This window comes from Podarcis erhardii, assembly GCF_964252035.2.
Source record: "Podarcis erhardii genome assembly, chromosome: 14".
NCBI lineage: Eukaryota > Metazoa > Chordata > Lepidosauria > Squamata > Lacertidae > Podarcis > Podarcis erhardii.
Window position 1 is genome coordinate 3,916,004 of NC_138503.1, and position 22,515 is coordinate 3,938,518.

At 44.6% G+C, this 22,515-nt stretch overlaps 1 protein-coding gene across 1 annotated transcript; it reads right to left on the reverse strand.

The window, feature by feature from the left end:
* Positions 1-10,699: 10,699 nt before the first annotated feature.
* Positions 10,700-19,827, reverse strand: GTF2A2 (general transcription factor IIA subunit 2). Its single transcript, XM_081839385.1, has 4 exons — positions 19,659-19,827; positions 18,439-18,543; positions 17,563-17,689; positions 10,700-11,032 (listed from the first exon to the last, which is right to left on the reverse strand). Exons 1-4 carry the CDS (start codon positions 19,728-19,730, stop codon positions 11,007-11,009), a joined length of 330 nt encoding a protein of 109 aa, XP_081695511.1. The 5' UTR covers positions 19,731-19,827; the 3' UTR covers positions 10,700-11,006.
* Between the last annotated feature and the right edge of the window lie 2,688 nt (positions 19,828-22,515).

A 22,515-nucleotide genomic window follows, 5' to 3' on the forward strand; every position in this document is an offset into this window, starting at 1 on the left:
CCCTTGTTTATCTTGTTTCTGCCACTTGGAAGGTTAGCACTATGGAGTTCTCTACCTGATATGCATTTATGTTGATTTTGTAAAATAAATTAAGATTGGACAAAATCCATCTGGATAACATTTGCTGGATGTGCTCTTGCTATGGAGGAAAATACAGAGGTGTTCCTGAGATGCTGGAGTCAAAATCAGGCCACATGTGTGAAGACTGATTAGAATATAGGGGAGCTGCTTTATACCAAGTCAGGCCACTGGTCCACCTACCTTATTGCTGTTGACACTAACTGGCAGCACCTCTCCAGGACTGCAACCTGGGAGTTTCCCCCAGCCATACCTGGAGTTTTTGGGAACTGAACTCGGAGCCTCCTGTATGCAAAACATGTCATGGGAAACCTGAATCCTCGTAATAAGATGTATGTATGGCAGAGAACTTCATCATCAGGCATGGCTAGCTAGGAGTGGGTCACACCCATGGACAACTATCTATTGTATGACATTGAATTGATGTTGCAAGATCAATGAACCACATCAAGAGAGACATCTAGCTATGCCCAGAAGTAGTTGAGACCATGTTCCACAGATTCCAATTTGCTTCTTTGAAACCTTTCTGACTGAGGTAGGTGAAGAATAGGAACAGAAAGCCCTCACTCTGTGTTTCTTTCATTTCAGTCATATTTAGAGGAACGTTTCCCCTATGGTTTCGAACTGATGTTCACCCCCCTTTCTTGCAGGGTGATTTTATGTTTCTTGGTGCGGGAAGAGACAACTCCCTTTGCAGAAACTAATAATAACAACTCACACCGGGTTCTCGCAAACCCCTCCCTTCCCATCATCAGATGGCTCCAGGCACCAAAACAGTTATTAATAATGCTAAATACAAGTAAAGGAATGCCTTTGACCTTCCGACCCAGAAAAGTCACTTGGGCAAGAACTCACTGTGAAAAAGAAAACAACATTATCTGAGAACCTTTGGTGGGGCAACACATCAGCACTGGTTAAAGGAAGAGCCCAGCGCTGGCTCAAAGAGCTGTAGCCAAACCATTATAGCCGCTTCACTGGCTACTGGCCTGTCTCCAAGAGCAATTCAAAGTGCTGGTTATAACCTATAAAGCTGAGATCCAAGACCGTATTGCCTTGTAAGAACCTGCCCAGGTTATGAGATCTTCAGAGGAGCCCTTCCCTCATTCCCACCACATTCACATGCATGCCTGGTAGAGATGCAGGACAGGGCCTTCTTGGTGGCTGCTCCCAGTTTTTGGAACACCCTCCCTAGAGAAACTAGACAGGCTCCCCTCCCTGCTGTCCTTCCCCTGGCAGCTGAAGACCTTCTTCTTCCAACAGGCTTTTGGGAACTGACTGCTTTTAGTGAAAAGGCTGGTGCTGTGCTGCTTTTATTATAATTTTTACACACACAGTTTTAATTCTATTACTGTTTAATTGTTTTTAATTTTTGTTCTTTTAATTAGCTGTTCTTATTTTATCTGTAAGTTGCCTTGAGTCCTGATCAGGGAAAAGGGTGATGCATATTAATAATATTATAATATAGAATATAGAATATAGAATATAGAATGTCAGTTTTGAAGTTTCTTCTTACAATCAGGTGGTATCTAAATTTTATGAAATAAATAACATCTGGAGAGCCGCAGTTTCCCATTTCAGTTTGGGACTCTATTTAAATTAGCACATTGACTGAATTGCCAAAAGAAACTGGCAAACAGTTCACAGGCTTTGGTATGACTGTAACCTGCCCCTTTGGCTAATGCCCATCAAGAACAGAGCATTCTCTTCCAGTTACTGCTGACCTCCACAACCTGCTTTCACTCTGTGTTGCAGATTTTGAAGAATTGCTAATCAGCTGATATTTGGGGCTTCAAATCCCCACCGTCCGCTTTCCACAAGCATTCACAATATCTTAAGCTGCTCACCTGTGCATGCAAAAAGTCGCAGCAGGGCTTTGCAGGGTCTGTGAATCTCCTTTTTGGCTAAGTCACAGCTTTACCTGACCCATCCCTGACTTCCCACCTGAAATTGGGTGTAGGCCTGGAGCACGTGGCTTGACCAAAACGGTCTCAAGGGGACCAAGTGGGGAAGCCTGGCAGGCCTGATTGGGCACATGGACCAGAAGTTCCCAGTCATGGATCTCTAGATAGGGGCCTCTGTGGTGTTCAACAGTCAAATCACACCTGCCTCCCTCCATGTAGTGTAATAAGAGTCTTGGGTTATGACCTGGGAGGAAAGGTGGATGCTAATGCAGTAAACACATGAACAAAAGAGCTCCCATTTTTCAAATGTTGCAAAAACACCTTTCTCAAGTTCCTTGGTGGGCTTGACCAGTGGGCTAAATTCATATTTTGCATGCCTGCGGTAGACACAGACATTTGGTTATGAATATGTGTGCTCACACACAGTAAGTCTTCCCTAAGAGGGAAAGTGTTCTGCTACTTCCATTGAGAAGTACCTCAAGCACCAACCTAAGGCCTTCTGTTGCCTGAAGCAGAGGGCAAGAGGTTGCCAGTGGAGGCTGGCCAGTTAGGGCAACCTCAGCCTCTGTCCTCAGCCAGCCCCCAACTATCTGCCTTCCAACTTACAACCAGTCCAGGGGCTGCCAGAGGCTTCCTCTCCCTTGTCTCAGTGTTGCCCTTGTAGAATTTAGCAGGGAAGAGGATGGGTGCAAAACTAGGATTAATTGACTTTGCCACTGATGGCAGCCCCTCCAACCCCCGTGCCCCATGGAAGCCATTGGGACAGCAGTTGGTAGGTAAGGTTCACTTCAACACCAACAATGGGGCAGCATCCTTCATCACATCAGAGGGCAGTAGGCTAGCTAAAGGAGTGTCTGGCAGGTCCCACATGACAAAGACAGCCTTGTCCTTCAATGCCATGTTGCCACAACTTCCCAATAGCCAGCTGCTGCCTCACTCTACAAAACGGCAGAGCTAACACTGAGTCCCTCACAACACAAAAATGGTTGCATAAAATGGGCTTGCACACTGGCACTGCCGCCTCTTGAAATCAGAAAGCCAAAGAAAAACCTGGCAGGCATTCAATATACAGGTATTAAAATAGTCTGGTCTAGGTTCAATTTGGGTTTGGCTTATTTTTAGCTGGTAACCAGCCAGTTCAGTCTGCACTTGGAACTAGCTTAGTTACGGATGCTAAGACTGAGCCACTAAATGGATCCGGTGTGCAGTCATGATACAACGGACGAGGTAGTCATCCTGTGGGATGACTGTGCCACCTCCAGTTGTAGGTCAGGGCTCACAATGACTCAGTGCTCCTCCATACAAAACAGTTCATCCCCACACATAGAAAACTAGCACGATCCTGGGAGGAAGGTTAGGCTAGGCCCCTTCTCCAGGACATCTAATTTTGTTTGGGGCAGGAATATTTGTGTATGGAGGAGTCTTCCCCCATCTGCAAACTGAAGCGGTAAAGCCGTGGGGCAGGTTGGCCACCTTTCTGGCTGGCTGTGAGAATTCAGATGCAGTGGCAGCTGCGTCCTATGAATAAAACAAAAATTGCTAGCAAACTTAATAGTAAATGTGTAACAGCCCAGTTTTCAATTTGTGATTCATGTAAGTGAATTGCCTAATTAACTCATGAAGCAGAAGCCCTTGGCCTTGGCTTGCTGCTTTATCAGGGCTCTCTCCAAGGCACACCTGTGGGCTGGGGTCTGAAGCTGGGCAGCACCTGCCCTGCAGATGGATCCTCATGGAAGCCTTGCCACCTATTTGTTGTTCTCCATTTTGAAAAGTAAGAAAAATATGAAAATGGGCAGGGTGGGTGGAGAGGAGAAAAACAGAAAGAAGACAGAGGAATGAAAGAATATGGAAATATGGGATGTGTGTGTGCGCGCAGACACAACTGCCCATCCATCCATCCATCCACTTATAGGAGGGATCAGTCGGAATGATATCCATGGCTCCCTTCCAAACGTGATCCTGTGATTGTGAGGGTAGAGTCTAGAAGAGGAAACCTGACGAACTGATCAGTCTTGTTTCTTTGTCAAGGAACTTAGTTGACCTCTTAAATACTCTGATCAGCATCTCAAAGAGTGAGCTATGTTGCCATAGTGACAACTAAGTGGTGGTGATCTCCAGGAAGGGAGCAGGCATTTCCATTCCCCACCCCACCCCTGGCTGGATGCCAGCTCAGTCTAGGTTGGAGAACAAAAGGCCAAGAGGACTGTGTGTGAGGGAGTTTGGCTGTTGCTGGAAGACAGAGAGGAATGTCTGCTCTGCTGAACCCAGAAGCTGTGGCTTGAGGCTTCTCTGAACACCTAACAAAGAAGCAAGATTTGTTGGGTGTTAATGCTGTGAGCCCCTCCAGACTGTGCTCAGGTTGTATATACGATGTGTAACTAAAACCATACATCCTAAAGACACCACAGTCTACATTTACCTTCATTCCAAGGAAACTGAACCCTAGGAAAGCCGAGGCACCTCTGGAGTGGAGATGCCAGGGACAAACCTGGGACCTTCTACTTGCAAAGCCTACCATTGTGTGATGGGTACTCCACTTTAAGGGTGGATGTATCCAGACAGGTGGGCTAAAAATAATGCTTGTGGTTCATTCCAGTTGTGATTAATTTAATTTCTCTTAACTAAACTCCCATTTTGATCTGATGACCTGAACTTTAAGATTCAGGTTTTGTTAATTAGATATTTAAGGTTCAGCATTCCAGCCAGTCAGCCACACCCTCCTCCTGTAAGGTAGGCAGGGGGAACCTGTGGCTCTCTAGATGTTGCTGATTCCAGCTCCCAACAGCCCCAGCCAGGGCTGATGTGAACTTGTTGTTGTTTAGTTGTTTAGTCGTGTCCGACTCTTCGTGACCCCATGAACCAGAGCACGCCAGGCACTCCTGTCTTCCACTGCCTCCCGCAGTTTGGTCAGACTCATGTTTGTAGCTTCGAGAACACTGTCCAACCATCTTGTCCTCTGTCATCCCCTTCTCCTTGTGCCCTCAATCTTTCCCAACATCAGGGTCTTTTCCAGGGAGTCTTCTCATGAGGTGGCCAAAGTACTGGAGCCTCAGCTTCACAATCCGTCCTTCCAGTGAGCACTCAGGGCTGATTTCCTTCAGAATGGATAGGTTTGAGCTTCTTGCAGTCCATGGGACTCTCAAGAGTCTCCTCCAGCACCATAATTCAAAAGCATCAATGTGAACTAGACTCCAACAACAGCTGAAGGGCCACAGATGCCCTATCCCAGGCCAAATCACTCTGTCCTCAGTTATTTAGGATTCCAATTCCCAACTGATACTAACATCCTATGACTCCTGGAGATCACTGAGCATGCTGTTGTTGGACTGATTTTTGTTGTTTTGATGTCATAGGATGCTCAGGATGCTACTGAGCAGGTTATACTTCCTCCATGTTTCTGGTGGCTCCATTTGGTTTCCAGTTGTGTTGGCACTCAACTATTAGCGGGAGTGTGATGATGAGAACACTGATTATACAGGCTTAGTATTTGGCATTGGTTCACTTGGATTCCTGTCTAGAAGTAAGCACAGCAGTCACATCTCTGTGTCGCTGATGAAGTGAAATTGCATTGCCTAAGTGCATCAGCATAAGCTCATGCAATGTAAAACTGCCATTCATCGCAGCAGCTCTTAAGATTTCCCTGTCAGGCATGTTGCAATGCAAGCACAGTCAGCCAAGCAGGAAGAACGCATTGGTGAATGGGATGTCAGAACAACCAGTTAATCTCAAAAGTCAATGTTTATTTTGCAAGATAAAAAGACAGGAAGTCCAGTACAAACTCTCACTGATGGGAATTCCCAGGATAGCCATCAAAGAAAGTAATCTTATGGAACAATAGTATCAAAAAGTATGCTCTTAAAAACACAGAGCTAGAGAAAACACAGTGAAATAGACTGCAATCTAACTCGGGGTTAGGCATGCTTAACACTTGTACTTTTGTGTTCCTTTTTGTCCTCTTCAGTTAGACGTCAATGTATTGAAAGAAGCATCCTTATCTCCAAGAGCTTCTCTACTCTGCTCATTAACCATGTTGACCATGTTGGATTTTCTTGGTAGCTGGCCATTTACATGCATTTAGTTTAATAGCATTATGGTCAGTGCTTCCAATTGGCTCAACACCACCTACTGTATTTTTCTGTGTATAAGACGCCTCCATGTATAAGATGCCCCGTATTTTTTTGAACCCAAAATTATGAAATCAGTATTTTAAACAACAAACAGAACAACTTTGAGCTTTTTTGGGGGGGAGGTCACCCAAAGTTGTTGAGCTTTTTGACTAAATTTCAACTAAAAATGTGACCAAGATTTGGACTATTTTTTTTTATAGCAAAAAACATTGTCTTAGACACGGAAAAATACGGTATATCTTGCACCAGATCCTGGATGCCACTTAACATTAGGTCCTGAGTTGCTGCCCCTCTGGTCAGTTTCATGACATCAGGCTAGCAGGGTCTTTGTCCGGGTGACCTCGCATTCTATCACACCATGAGTAATTTTGTACAACTTTATCACATACTACCTTACTCACCATCCAAAATAAAAAGCCCCCAAGGTTGTAACGGTACCTCATAGGGAATTTGCTCCAACCTTTTGACCATTTTGGCTGCCCCTTTCCACCATAGATTTGTACAAAGTCATTATGATACTGACAATTTTATTTCAGTCCCTTTCATAATGATCCCTGAAATTGACTTTGCCTTTTCCACAGCTGTTGCACATTGGGCCAACTGCAGTTGTTACCTTGATGTTGGCACTGCGATGGGGGCACTGTCTCAGCTGTGGCTCCTATCTTGCTAATGGACTGGGCTCCCTCATGAGGTTACTCCCAATTTATATCCCCAGCTAGTTTCTCCCCTCTCCACCCAGATGCTAATGCTTGGAATTCAATCAAGAAGTCCTTGTTAGATTAACACAAGGAAGTGTTGCCCAACTAATGAGCTCACGTCAATTCCAGCGAGTAGGAGTTTAAAAATAGGGTGGATTTAGTTCAGCGTTGGAAATTGGGATTTTTGTCAGGGGAGAGGACAAGGTGGCTGATTAAACTCTGTTGAAGTTTTCTTTTAAAACTGAAACTAGCTTTTAACTGGTTTTCTACCAAGCTGAATTAGCCAAGTCACAGCCCACTGTATTCACAGCAGCTTTGATTGTAGCACAAGCATACATCACACAGCTGAATAGTAAGATGGGGCAGAATAAAAGTCATTTTGAAACAAAAGTGTTAAAAATGCAATCCACATGTACACACACACACGGAATGCAGTTTGCTCACTTTGCTACATTCTACAGAACAAGCGCCAAATGACAACGATAGAACTTGCACTCAGTGGTGTCAGGTTAATGTAGGCTACGGCACCAGCAGTATGTTTGATGCTATTGTGGCATTAAACTATGGTGACAGAAGACTTAAAAGATATCAGTTCTCAGGAAGCTCCCCATTTCATGAAGCTAAACTATCTACCAGCAAACAGTTCTACAGCTACTGCTCTTGTGCTGCTTGCTGGTTTGCCAAGGGAATCCGGTTGGCCACTATGAGAATAGGAATGCTGGACAAGAGAGAGAATTGGGAACGTCTCTTTTAGGATGTTTCTTGCCATTCACAATTTTTATAAATGCTTGAATAAGCATTTTTTTAAAAATGTGCTCCCCGGTAAATCAGGGCTAAGGTAAAGGTACCCCTGCCCGTACGGGCCAGTCGTGTCCGACTCTAGGGTTGTGCGCCCATCTCACTTAAGAGGCCGGGGGCCAGCGCTGTCCGGAGACACTTCCGGGTCACGTGGCCAGTGTGACGAAGCTGCTCTGGCGAGCCAGCACCAGCGCAGCACATGGAAACGCCGTTTACCTTCCCGCTAGAAAGCAGTACCTATTTATCTACTTGCACTTAAGGGTGCTTTCGAACTGCTAGGTGGGCAGGAGCTGGGACCGAAAGACGGGAGCTCACCCTGCCGCGGGGATTCGAACCGCCGACCATGCGATCGGCAAGTCCTAGGCACTGAGGTTTTACCCACAGCGCCACCCGCGTCCCTGGGCTACTTTCTACCTAAACTTTTAGAAACCAGTACAGTGGTTCCTCGGGTTACATACGCTTCAGGTTACATACGCTTCAGGTTAGATTCTGCTAACCCAGAAATAGTACCTTGGGTTAAAAACTTTGCTTCAGGATAAGAACAGAAATCGTGCTCTGGCAGCGCGGCAGCCCCATTAACTAAAGTGGTGCTTCAGGTTAAGAACAGTTTCAGGTTAAGAACGGACCTTCGGAATGAATTAAGTACTTAACCCAAGGTATCACTGTAATCTACATAAAAGGAGTAAGAATTTGCTCCATGGCAGCATGTTGCGGCAGATCTCAATGTTCTAGAAGTAAAATGAAGCCCTGGTTTTAAGCCTCTATCCAGTGAAGTGTGTGCTCACATTTTTCCGACAGCACAATTAGGAGGAAGGCTGCTCATAAAGGCAGGAGACCAGAAAAAGGTCAGTGCATCTGAAATATTTGTTGGCTTCAGGGCATTAGGTTCACTCCCACTAAAAAGAGCATACCAAACCATTTCTGGAAACTTTTGTACAAGTTATGCCACCACAATTATAGCTTTGGGTGTGTGAATGATGTAGTGTACATGGAATGCAGTACAGGTAGATCATCACTTATCACCGCCATAGGGAGAAGCAAACCTGAAAAATACGGTACCTTAGGGCAGTGTTTCCCAACCTTGGGCCTCCAGCTGTTTTTTAACTACAATTCCCATCATCCCTGACCACTGGACTTGCTAGCTAGGGATGATGGGAGTTGTAGTCCAAAAACAGCTGGAGGCCCAAGGTTGGGAAACACTGCCTTAGGGAATACACCTTGACCTGTTAGGGAAAAGTTAGCAACTTTCTTAGTAACAGAGCAGGACCACAGACTTGTTCTGTATATCTGGGATGAGGAACAAGGGGCTCCAGCCAGCTTGGCCAACAGTAAGACATGATGGCAGCAGCAGTCCAGCAACACCTGAAGCACAACCCAAAAAAACTTTGGTAAGCGGAGAATTCTGTAGCACATGCATACCTATGAGACTGCTTTGCACAACCCGACGCCCTGCAGAGGTTGTGGGATTCCAACTCCCATGAGCTCCAGCCAGCATAGCCAATGGTCAGGAGATTATGGGAGTTGTAGTCCAGCAACATCTGGAAGGCCACAGGAAAGTGAGCTATGGAAGGGTAGGCCTGCTAAGCGATTAGCCATGATGGCTAAGAGGATCCTCCATGTATGGAGGCAGTGTATCTCTGGGAACAAGCAACAGGTAATGATTGACACCTTCATCTGCTGTGAACTTCCTAGAAGCATCAGGCTGGCCACTGCTGGATACCGAAGGTTGGGCTAGATCAGGCAAAAGAACTTGGTGCCCTCCCATCAGCTCCAGCCAGCATGGCCAACAGTGTCAGAGACTATTGTAGTGGTCCAACAACATCTAAAGGACCACAGGTTCCCCATCCTGGTGTTAACTGGAGATGCCATTGAAGACTGAACCCGGGTCCCTTTGCATGCAAAGCGGATGCATGGAGCTCCTTGACTTTTGAGGAATGTCATTTGCCAGTACAATTATCTGCTGTTACTGTTTGAGTAGATTTGCTACGAATTTGTTTTTAGCTTATGCATGCTTTTTGCACTGTCTTACTTTATGCTTGTTCATAGGTTTAAAGTACATCACAATTGACTCTTTCTAAAGGGTTGTAAGGGACGCGGGTGGCGCTGTGGGTTATACCACAGAGCCTAGGAATTGCCGATCAGAAGGTCGGCGGTTCAAATTCCCATGATGGGGTGAGCTCCCGTTGCTCGGTCCCTGCTCCTGCCAACCTAGCAGTTCAAAAGTATGTCCAAAGTGCAAGTAGATACATAGGTCTCTGGCGGGAAGGTAAACGGCGTTTCCATGCGCTGCTCTGGTTCGCCATAAGCAGCTTGGTCATGCTGGCCACATGACCCGGAAGCTGTCTGCGGACAAACGCTGGCTCCCTCAGCCAATAAAGCGAGATGAGCGCCGCAACCCCAGAGTCGAACACGACTGGACCTAATGGTCAGGGGTCCCTTTACCTTTAAAGGGTTGTAAATACTGGTAAATTCTAGGGTGCCTTCCATATACTGTACATAGTTCCCAGGGTTTCCAAGGCTTGAAAACAATGGGCATTATTATTCCATGCTTTCCTTATATTAGTGCTGCCTTTTCACACTTTTCTTCTGTGAGGGGAGGGGGTGGTTACCCTTTTATACTAGCAAAGCCTAACTGTTTGCACCATATGTTCTGGTAAAATACAGAACTAGAATACCATAGATTCTGGCGTATTAGGCGACTGGGCATATTAGATGACCCCCCAAATTGGCAGCTGCAATTTGGGGGTTCGTCTTATAAGCCCAGTCGCCTAATACGCTGGGCAGCTCCACACTGGGAGAAAGCCACCCGGCATGGAGCAGAGCCCGCCGCTAGCTGCTGCTGCTTTGGAGCCGCTGCCACAGCAGTGGACGGGCTCCGCTCTGCGTCGCCCATACCCAGCGTATAAGATGACCCGTGACTTTTTAATCTCTTTTTCGGGGTTCTCAATTTGTGTATTCCCAGCTAATTACAATTTGGGGCATCCTTAGACATTATGCACATTGTTGATTGTATATACACAAGATAGAAGATTCCTTTAACCCATCCAGGGATTCCTATTTACAGAAGAAAAGGACACAGGCTTTCTTACCACTCATCTAAAAGTTTTAAATAAAATGTTTATTGGAGAAGTTACCTTGATGAACCAAAAAGCAACAACATTTAATCCTTAGTTTTTTGTTTCTCTCTCTCTTTTAAAAAAAGCAATATTCTTTGCCTTCATGTCTTAGGTGAACTCAAAGATGCTCTACAGAGCTTCTGCCAAGACAGTTCCACAAGGCATTCCAGCATGGATTACTCATATCTGCATCATTAAAACAGTCATCCACACACTCTCTGGCCACTCTCCTCTCTCAGAATTGCAGCCTCTTAAAGACATTGCTGGCACAGGGACCCATCTTCCTCTTCACTCTGCAGCATTGGAACCAGTATCTGGAAGTTAGAAGAAGACAATTTAAAACAGGACACTGCTGTTAAAGACAACTCCAAGTCCAAAATGAGATCTCATAAATTTTATGAGCAGCTCTCCAACTTTTGTTAGCTCCACAAGGCTTCCGTGAACCCTGAATGAAACTAAGAGATTTGTGCCTAATTTTTACATTACTGAATTCTTTTCACTGATTTCATTCTAAACCCAACCCTAAGAGTTAGGCCATTGATCCATATATCTAAGAATTGTTGCATGTGTTTGGCACCTCTCCAGGTGTCTTGCCAGTTGCAAAAAAATTTCAGGGAGTCAGGCTGAGATGCCAAGAACTGAACCTGGGACATTCCTTATGCAAAGCATGCACTTTACCACTGACCTAGAAACCCTTCCTGCTGAAGTTCTGGTGTAAGTTGTATGGGGAGCTGTATACAAACTTCATAGACCAGGTTTTTCATATGGATTGAGACAGTTTTGAACAGAAGGCAGCTAGAGAGGAAACACTGCAATCAGTAACAGCGGTTCACTCTCATTATCTCTAGGGCTGTTGACTGCACCCTTCTGAAACTTTTCAGTACCTAACACTGCACCAGCAAGTTACAAAAATTGCATTTATGTGCCGAAGGAAGACTGATTCTTTTTTAAAATAAAAAAGAAGGCACATAAGTCTGTAAGTAGGAAGATCCTTCAAGAGGCAATACTGTTAAGATACAAGGGTGCCAACTTTTTAGTCAGCTCCTGCTTCACTGTCTTTAACACAGGGGAAGGGAAGCTTTCTGGGGTGGGGTGGGCAGCACATACCAGTAGTGGGTGGGGCCAGAAACACATGTAGGTGGAACAATGCATGGCAGCTTCTCCTCTGTACAATATGTCACATTCCATCCATGCAGAAGTGGAGAGATTTCTGCACCCATACACCCATTTCTCCATCCAGGCAAGTAAGAGGCATTGTCACACTTCAAGGACATATTCCAGGCAGGCAAAAGTACCCCAGAAGGGCTTGGAGAATGGTTGCTGAGAGGTGTGGCTTGGGGAGAGTCCCAAGGGCTATATAGGGCCTGAGGTTCCTCACTTCTGCTTTAAAAAGAACATGGCAGACAAGGGTTTTCTCTCTCCCACACCTGGAGATGCTGGGACTGAACCTGAGACCTCCTGCATACAAAGCATATGCCCTACTCCAGGCACAGGCAATGTGTTGCCCTCCAGATATTTTGGACTATGGGTCCCATAATCCCTGACTATGGCCATGCTGGCTGGGGCTGGTGAGGTTTAGAGTCCAACAACACTTAGCAGAAAGCATGTCTTTTTTTTTTAAATAATATTTATTAAAGATTTTCAAATATAGCAAAAAAAGAAAAACATCCAAATTTAAAACCTTATTTTCAATAGCATCTTTCCAGGACTTCCCCTCCCCTCCCCCTCTTGTATTCCAATTCTTTCAAATAAATTCAACAAATTCTTACCCCAAGTTTTAAAATTATTATCATTGTCCCAATTTAAAAATATTTTCCCATCCCCTAAAATCGACCTGTTCCCTTCCACGAGTTCCCCTCTTTAGTATGCAATACAGATTAGAATAATAAAAAAAATAGAAAAAAGAATAAAATGTAATTTAACACCCTTTGGATTCCAAATTTCCCTCCCCCCTTTCCCGGTTGCGTTCCCAATGTCCATCAATGTCTACTGTCATCCTGGAGCTCCCACATCTAAGCCATAATCTTTCACCAGTCCACTTTGCCGTCTTTTTAATAGTCTTTGCCGTCTTTTGGTCATCTTTAGTTTCGAATGTCCAATCTTGGAAGGAGTCTGTCTCAAAAAGGTCCATTTTTTCCATCCAGATCTTTGTATTTAAGAGTAAAAACTCCAATTTTATTTCTTTAGACCTTTCAGATCTGGATGTCCCAAATGTTCCCACCTCCAACTTTGTCCAGTTCTTGTTATTCTTGTTGTTCTTGTTGGTCTCTCTCCTCCTCCCCCCCCCCCTCTCCTGCACAAATGTTCTAATTCCAAAAGCTTCTAATTCCTCTGCAGAGGCTTTGTTATTCAGGAACGAAACATTACGTCAAGTCCCTTCCATTCTTCAATAGATAAATCTATTGTCTCCTTTAGTGTACAGACCTCTGTAGACAAAATAGTGTTCCATTTCTGCAGTTTCCCAGGAGATAAAAAGTCCTATTCAAATTCCATGCCAGCAATACTTGTAGTGTCCCTCAGCTCCTCTAGAGCAGTGTTTCCCAACCTTGTGCCTCCAGCTGTTTTTGAACTACAACTCCCATCATCCCTGACTAGCAAGACCAGTGGCAAGGGATGATGGGAATTGTAGTCCAAAAACAGCTGGAGGCACAAGGTTGGGAAACACTGCTCTAGAGGGATTATAGTAACTCAGTTTCCTTCCCGATCACACCCAACAGTCAAAGTAACTTATTATTCCTTGTTTTAAACAATTTATATCCAGTTTGTAACAAATGTAACCAGCAAAGTCCTCGTAACAAAGTTCTCTTTTTGTTCTTCCGCTTTGACAGCTCCTTTGACAGCTGTCAAAACCTCTATTTCTCCTCTCCCGGCGCTCTCACGGCTCGCTCCCGGGGTTTCGGGGGGGGGGGTTGCATTTTAATTCACATTCCACTTTTCTCCTCCAGCCCAGTCTTGTAATTTTCCATCGCGAAATTAATGACTTTATCAAAATAAGGTTGCACTCGATCTTAGTCAAGTCCTTTGCTTTAACTCCTCTACAACAGGGGGGAGGCTGACTTCCTTTTTGCACCTCCCCCGCTCGCTCCGAATTTTAAATCCCCCCCCCCTTTTTAATCCAAGTTCCAATTACTCACAGGTTATTCTTTTAAGTCCAAATTTTCAATGGAAGAAGCCAGCACTCTCCGTCGAATGGCATGTGGCTTCGCTCGGCAGGGAAAGCGGAGGACTCATAGCACCCCCCCGTAGCCTTTAAAAAGGCTCCTTCGCGGGTCGGGGGGCGCAAACGGTGCCCGCCGAGTCACCATGCCCATGGGTTTCAGCGCCCATGGTTTTTGAGGGTCCCCGCATCGCCGGCGCGGTAGGACCCAGCCCCTGCCGAGCAGGCTCCCTCCGGAGCTTGGAGGGAGTCCGCCATTCGGCAATGGCGCCAACCCGGAAGTTCTACCCCTATTCATGTCATCTACCCCTATTCTACTCTAGTGTTATTCCTCTAAAAAATAAAGAGATTCTAACTCTTGAGGTACTGAATAAAGGGTTGATTTAAACAGAAAGCTACCTTATACCAATTCAGACCATTGGTCCACCAAGCTGAGCATTGTCTATAGCAGGGATGGGGAGCCTATGGTTGTTGGACTCCAACTTCCATCAGCCCCAAACAGCATGGCCACGAGGAGGGCCACAGGTTCCTGGTCTACACTGTATAGCAGCAGAAGTCAAGTCAAGTTTTATTGCGGCAAAAGCCAGTGACACAGAACACCACGAGATCATACAAAAGGAAATCAACAACAGCATCAAGAAAAAAAAAAAAAAAGAAAATTATTACGCAAGGGAGCTTCGCAGTGTGCCGTTCAACAAAAGAGATTTACGCTTCCTGATTGCTAAAGTGCAAAATTTGGCCACCTCATATGATATTGAGCTTGAGGAATCTTCCAGAAGGTATTTTCGTAGAATTTCGGGGGAGGATTCCAAATAATGTTGAAGGGGTATAAATTTTGATAAAAGCGGCAAAATAAGTTGAGCTCGTTCTTCACTATAGAATTCGCAAAATAGAAGGATGTGAGTGACAGATTCTACCTTATTAGACATACAGGGGCAGAGACGCGCATGCATTGGTACCCGCGTAAATTTGCCGTACAGCACTGCTGAGGGCATTGTCTCAAAGCGGGCTCTGGAGAAAGCCCATCTATAAGCTTCGTTAGTGATGTTAGTTAAGTAAGGGGCAGCTGAAAAATTAGACCAAGCTTTTAAAGATCTATACGTCTCCGGGAGTAGGGCGTCTTCTTGTTGTAATTCGACATCGTAGAGTCTCTGAGTGATAATTACTTTAGCCTTGTTCAGAGTTCCAATAAGAAGATTTTCAGGGTTTAGGCCAATTTGTTTGATCTTGTTAGTTATTTGCATAAGCCAAGGAGGATAGGGAACTGCAGCCAGGAAGTAAGGTAACAGTCCCTTAGGGTTGTAATGGATTTTCAACCAGAGGGATATTGCTTGCTCCCAGACTTTTAATTCCACTCTGGGCAGTCCTGCCTCTTGCCTTAAGACTGCATTAGGTGTACACTTTGGGGTAGCAAATAATGATCTTAAGAATTTTGATTGTACTGTTTCAAGGGTCAAGGTTGGTAGAAGGGCTAATTTGAGAGCCATACAGGAGTTGGGCTAACGATTTTGCCTGGAAAACTTTAAGGGCCATCGGGAGGAAGCCAGCTCCTTTCCTTCTGAATAATCTAAGGATGGCATTTGCACTTCTTCCTGCTGATATAGCTGATGTGGTTCAGGTGTGTTGACAATTTGGCATTATAAGAGAAAGTAATGCCTAGGTATTGGAAGATCTTAGTCTGTTCAATGGCGTTTCCCTTTACGCTCCAATTATCTTTCCTGAAGGAGCGGTTAAAATGTACAATTTTGGTTTTGGCAAAGTTAATTGTTAACAGCTCAGTGTTACATTGGTCACTAAACTTTCCTAAGGCACGTTTCAAGCCCACTTTGGTTTGAGAGAGAAGAACAGCGTCATCCGCATACATTAAAACTGGTACTTTTCTGCCGTTAGAGAACACGGGGGGATGGGTTTCGATTTCACGGCAACATGTGACCAGGGAGTTAACATAGATGTTAAATAAAAATGGGGCTAATAGACATCCTTGTCTGACTCCTCTATGGACTGGGATTTCTCTAGAGAGTCTGCCGTCCTGTGCGACTCTTATCTGGAGGGTATTGTTCTCATGAAGCTTGATCATCAGAAGTAATAACCTTCTGTTAATACCCATATTGGCCAATTTGGCCCAGAGCCTACCCCTGGATACAGAATCAAATGCTGCCTTTAGGTCCACAAAGGCCGCATACAATGACTTTTTCCAATGTTTCACATACTTATAAACAAAATAATCTAACACTAAGCAGTGATCAATGGTGGAACGTCCAGATGTAAATCCTGCTTGTTCAATTTCTAGCAAATCATTATGGTCTAACCATTCACACAATTTTAGGCATAGGTGTTTTGTATAAAGTTTGCAGATCACATTCAGAAGACTAATTGGTCTATAATTAGATGGATCAGAGGGGTTATATAGCAGCAGAATAGTTCTAAAGTTTCAGATGGGATATCCCCAGGCCTAACTGGAGGTGCTATGGATTAGGATGCCGTGTGCTTAGGATCTTTTGCATTCAAAGCAGATGTTCTGCTGCTAAGCTATGGCCTTTCCCCATAGAGACTCTAGAAATCCATTGCCCCAAGCCAGTTGGCTTTCAGGCCTTCAAAGGCCGGTAACACATCCTTTATTTGCAGCAGTGCCGTGTAAACACTTAAAATTCTGCTTCCAAACAGCGTTAGACACACACAGCAATTACACAACAAATACCCATTGTGGCTAAAGGGCATTTCCCTAATGATATGATGAGGTGTTGTCTGTGGCCTGGCACTTTGAGCCATCAGCCAACTCCCTGCCCCACCTGCAGATACTTTTGCCACCTTCTTCTGGAGGGAAAAATCTAGAGCTGGATGGACTATTACACCAGCTGCCAGAGGCCAAAAGAAAAAGCTACACACACATCTCTAATGTTTAGTACCCCTTATGATGGCTTTTAATTGTAAGCCAATCTTGGCTGAGAAGTTATAGCTTGTACACTGCTTTGAGGTTTTATACAGTCAAGCGGTACATAACTTGTACGAAATAAAAACTAGTGGGATATAAACATAATAGCAACAAAGATGCATTTGCCACTTTTTATCATGTTAAAACCCAAACACATCCTTTCTTCATAAAATCCTGCCCTGGTAGAAAATCCCATTTTAATTGAGACTTACAGGGCAGGTGACAGAGGAACTCTCTCATTTGAAAAGCTCAATTCAAGAACCAGAATAGCCAGGTCTTATTTTATCTTGCATTCTAATGTAACACTTCTACTCAAAAATGACCCCAAAAGAAGCTTACGGTACATCAAAATAAAACTATCAAAGAGAGTCAAAATACAATCAAAAGCCATCAGTAAAACAAAAACAACATGTGTGAAATAAGAAGTTTAGAGGCTGAAATAACTGAAATTAAACCAAACATAGTCTCTGAATGGTTGGGAGAGTCAGTAAATTTTCATCATGTACTGTGCTACCAAGGAAAGCATGTTTCATGACTGGGGTGGCACCACCACCAAACAATGGGTCAAATGTATTTTAGGACACTTTAAGGGGAGGGAGAAAAAGCCTTTCATATGTTTTGTGCAAACTTTTCTCATCAAAGACTCATGGCTTTGCCGACAGCTGTAATTCTTGTGTAATATATTAAAAAAAAATCTATTGCTACTCTGCCACCTGATCTCAGCATCTTCACACACATCACATTCCAGAACTTACTTTTTCCATCACAGGCTACTATTTTCACTTTATCCACTTTCACAAGCTCAGTGACCTCTCTGAATTCAACATCATTCAGTACAAATGTCCAAACGTTGTCACAAAATCTGTATGTGTTCAGGGAGCCCTTTAGGAGCGAACAGGGGAAGGAAGAGAGAGAGAAAAGAACATCTAAGTAACTTCAAGAAAAACTTCTTTGGAATTGTTTCCCTCATATTTTGTGCCACCCATGTGCCTCAGAGTAATTCTGAAGTGTGTGCTTCTTGTGCCACCTTGTGGTAGGCTTAAAGAAGAAGAAGAAAACACCCACACAGAATAAAGAAGAGAATTAGAACAGCCAAATGCCAGACTGAGAAGTACAGTTAGAGCCCCCCCCCAAATGCACAGTCCAGCCCTTGGGCATATAGCAAAGCTAACCCAGTTATTTGAAATTTTGTATTACTGCTGCATGTCCTGCCACCAACATTTTATAACTAATTTGTTATAATGATTTATATCCACCTTTCAGGACACGAAGTCCATATGCTGGTTTCTTTTCATATCATATATTTCACCTTTTATAAATCCTTCCAAGATGGCTCACATGAAACACTAAACCACATTTTTAAAAAATCAGGAAAAAATAATGTCAACATATAGAAAAAATAACCAAGGTGCCTCCTCCAGTTTTGCACTGCATTGGAACATCAAAGTATATATTCTTCTGAGTTCACATTTTTGCTGATTCCTAACATTAGTTTTTTTAAAAAAACTTGCTTCAGAGGAAGACGTTGCAAGTTGGAGTCAAAAGAAGTCTGCACCCATTTTAAGTCAGCAAAAGTTACTGTAAATGGTAGAAGCCATTAACTACTCTTCATTAGCATTTAGCCTTCTTACCCTGAAATTGACTCTGTTTCTGACCCGTTGTGCCAATGCAGAATTGATAGCTTTGTCAAACTGAAGTAGCACTTGAAGGGCAAGCTGGGGGGTGATCTGCTGAGACTAAAATGGAGATAAAAAATAAAAACATTCAGCTTTGAGGATAAATTACATTCAATATTGAATACAAGCTCATCTCTCCAAAATCTTAAGTTATAATAGTTCTGATTACATAGAAACATTGTAATCACCACTATAAAATTCCTTTATTAATTTATTATTTCAATTTCTAGCCTGCCCTCCACCAAATCAATGATCCTAGGGTAGGACACAATGGACAACATAGCAACAATTAAATCATACAACACTTTAAACAAAAATGTTAAACCACTATCTAAACAACACAATCCTAATAACAGAGCAGACTGACAATTAAATTAAATTTGCGGCTGTTCTCAGTTACACCAATCCAATTAAAAAGGCCTGAGCAAAAGTTATCAAAAATTTATGCTTTAACAATTCTAACAACAGATAGAAAATTCCCTTGTTAAATTCTAACCAGTACAGTCCCAACGATTTTCCATATTTATCTGAACGCCAATACAAAAATTTAGCTACCCTCTTATCATATTTCAGTCAGGTCTGTGTGTATCTTAGCATGGGTATTCTGCCCATCTTCAGTTTTTCCAGACTAGCAAATAAGCATTTGATTTCTGGCACGGAGCCTTATGCTTTCAGTTTAAAAAGTTTAAACTTTAAATGTTAGGTTTGCACTGAAAAGTTAGAAGGGCCATCTTCCTTTGTGGATTTCCTCTTACCATTACCCTGATGTGTTTCATCTTTACTTATAAATCCACACATGATGCGAGGTTTGGGAGGGAGGAGGTAAAGAGCAAATAAACACTGTGTTACATTTTATTCAGTCATATTTTGTGGCTTGTACAAGCATCCCACCATTTATGTGCGTTCAAGTCATGTACAGTGCCAGAAGTGTGGGAGAGACCTGAAGAGCCTCAACAAAGCTCTGTTACACTTCTGGCTCGTGAGCATTCCAGGATCCTGAAGAGGATACTCCCTTTGGGCTCTGAGGAAAGTATCCTTGTGAGCTGGAGGTGCAGCAGGGTGCTCCCCACTTATGCTCATTCCACTTATGTGTCCAGGGGGGCAGAACATAACCCTGGTGTAAGTTCAGCACTGGGCTGTTCAGGCTTACAAGGGCATAAAATTCTACAGTCTACCTGTATGAGCTCATCTAGGCTCTCCTGAAGACTATTCCCCAGCGTGGTATTTCTATAGAGCTGGTAGGCCATGGCTCATGAGAAGGGCAGAAAACCGTTGTTGACCATCCACAGATCTGAGCCTGCTGCAACTTTCACCAAAAGCCTAGGAAATCCAGCATAACAATTAAAGACCTAGACAGGGAGCAAAAATAGTGTTATGGGTGTTAAAGACTAACAGTGGAGTCGAATTGGAAATACCGAAAGGTAGTACTGTGGCTTTCCTAATTTAAAAGCATACAAAGTAAGTAATTATATTTCTTTTGCATACTTTTAGCACTTCAGTCACAGAGCTTCTTCTGCACTAATTTAAGGCCTCACTTGCTGCTGTTTGCTTTTAGCTGCTTTGATATTATGCAGTGTAAAAACTGTATTACATAACTCTTTTTATGCTCTGTGCCCTACCCCAAGAGGCAGATAAAAGAGAAGGAATAAATATTTTAATGTATAATTTTATTTGTGGAACACCTTCTTGGGCATAGCTTTCTCAAGGAAACTCACACACTGTAAAAACCCAGTGGAGTTTCAATGACAAAGGTGGGAGTTTTATCATTTTTTAAAAGGGGTGGCTAACCTAAAATTATTTGGATTTGGAAAATTAGGTGGAGGGCTGCAGAAACCTGTAGCCCAACCCTCTACGGTACTGGTCTTCAACTGATCCAAGGTGGGTTGCAACAGGAGCAATTTCTGCTTGCCCCCTCCCAAGAGGTGGGCGGGGTTTGCGACTGCATGGGCTTACCTGGCCAGGTGCCACCCACCTTCCTATAGGGTGGCCATCACCCCGCCCCCATCTCAGCAGGACAATGGGCTGCTGCTGGGGGTGCGGTGAGGGCCAGGAAGAAAGGCCGATGTCCTTTGGCCTAGAGTGAACTCATTTGGTTTCCTTCCAGATTCACCCACACAACCCTCCCTAAAAAGATAACACGGTCTTCTTTTGCAGGCTAACCTCTTGCTTTCTAGGTCAGCGGGCGCTGCTATGGTCAGAAGATGGTTGCGGTATTCAGAACTGGGAAGAAATTTCCCAGCATTGGCAGGTTTTGCCTTCCCCGTAGCAATTCGTCACAACTTTAGTGGTTTTTAGGCCTTGGACGGTATCCTATAGTCTATCTTCGAGATGGGGGGTGACATCCTCATGCACCCCACCCGGCGGCGTTGCAGTGCCGCTTAAAGTGTGGATTACTGGAGTCACTGGCCCTAGAACGGCGGCAAGTAGGTCAAACTCCCAGCTTTGGTGAGGGGGAGGGCATGCTGTGTAAGTTCATGCTTTACAGTCTCTTCCCACTGCACCTGACTGCCCTGCGCATCCTCAGCCCGTTGGGTTGAGAGGGATACCTTCCAAGGCCTAAGCCAAGGTTCCTACACCTAAAATTCAATAAAGTTGTGGCCTAATTTAAACCCATACATTATTGTCATGTCTCTTTTCGGGGGGGGGGGGGGTAGGCTTCGGGGACAGGGTTTAGCACATGGGCTTGCAAATGGATTATTTAGCTGAGATTCCTGAATGGCAGGTGGGGGACTAGATGACCCTCAGGGTCCCTTCTATGATTAAAAAATGGATCCCCAGATGCATATTTGGGTTGAAAGGTTGAAGGTAGCTGCCGCAGGGTTGCATGACAGTGGAAGGATTCCTGCACACACAAACATGTGTACAGAAGACCCACACCCCAAACCAGGCACCAACCACTTCAACTGATGCCTGCAGATTGCCTGGTGTGTGTGGGCGTGTGCCATTGCCCACACCAGACACATCCAGCAATTGATCAGCTCACCAGAATTGGACGAGCAGGCAATATCCATCTCCCCAAAGACCCCAGCAGCATTTGTCCTTTACCATCTTTTTCTTTTCATAGTGGTGCTTTAAGAAAACTGCTAGCACATGCGCAAAGTTAAGTAGGGTCCATCCGGTATTGCTTTCAAGTTGGATTGGGAACTGTGTGTTGAGATTCATTCCTGCATTGCAGGGTCTGGGCTAGATGACCCTCTGTGAGAGATCTCCACCTCTGCCAAAACAAGTGGAGATTGGGGCAGGATGAAGAAGATTAGGGTGGGGGACCCTGCCCCAATATTTGGGAGTTAACCACCCCTGTTTTAAAACCGCAGAGCATCTAAATAATAATAATAATAATAATAATAATAATAATAATAATAGTGTACAGTAAAACAGCATTGTAATAGCATTTTTTAAAATATTGTTTTGGGGTTCAGTAACTTTTTAACTGTTACTTTTCACAGGTGTTTTGCTTTCTGTGCAGTATTATGTCTGTGCTGCTTCGACTTGGGTAAGGCGCCTGAGTCCCGGCCTGGGGGAAAGGCGGCATATAAACAAACAGAAGAAGAAGAACATTTCCATACCAGAACTACAACGTTTCAAGAGCACGACTGTTCCCCACACGGAAGCCCTGGCAGAGCAGGAGCATTTTTAACCACCCCACTTTCACAACCAAGACCTATGATGGGGGGGGGGGGCTGCTGCTGCCGCCGCCGCCGCGGTTCTTGTTCTTCTCAAGCGACGGCAGCAGCGCTCCCTTCCGTGGCGGCGGAGGCCTCCCTTTCCCGGGCGCCGCCCCGACAGGGTCGCCCCTTTCCCGACAGCAGAAGGCGGTACCTGCAGGAGGAGGAGGAGGAGGAGGAGGCCGCGGCGCCTCCCGCCCCTCACGGCCACCGACGCGGAAACAGCGCACGACTCTTCTCCCTCCGCTCCCTCAGGCGGCCCTCGGTCCGGAAGCGGAAGCTCCCGCTCCGGAAACCGAAAGAGGACGTCGCTCGACCACCATAGAGATTCCGCGTAGCTGGGCTTGGGCGTGTTCCGCGCATGCGT

Excerpts from the sequence above, each read along its gene's own strand:
- GTF2A2 (XM_081839385.1), bottom strand. The coding sequence starts at position 19,730 with ATGGCCTACCAGCTCTATAGAAATACCACGCTGGGGAATAGTCTTCAG. Across the intron at positions 18,544-19,658 it reads GCCTAGATGAGCTCATACAG|TCTCAGCAGATCACCCCCCA; the intron begins GTAGACTGTAGA and ends TCTCCATTTTAG. Across the intron at positions 11,033-17,562 it reads AGTAGCCTGTGATGGAAAAA|ATACTGGTTCCAATGCTGCA; the intron begins GTAAGTTCTGGA and ends TCTAACTTCCAG.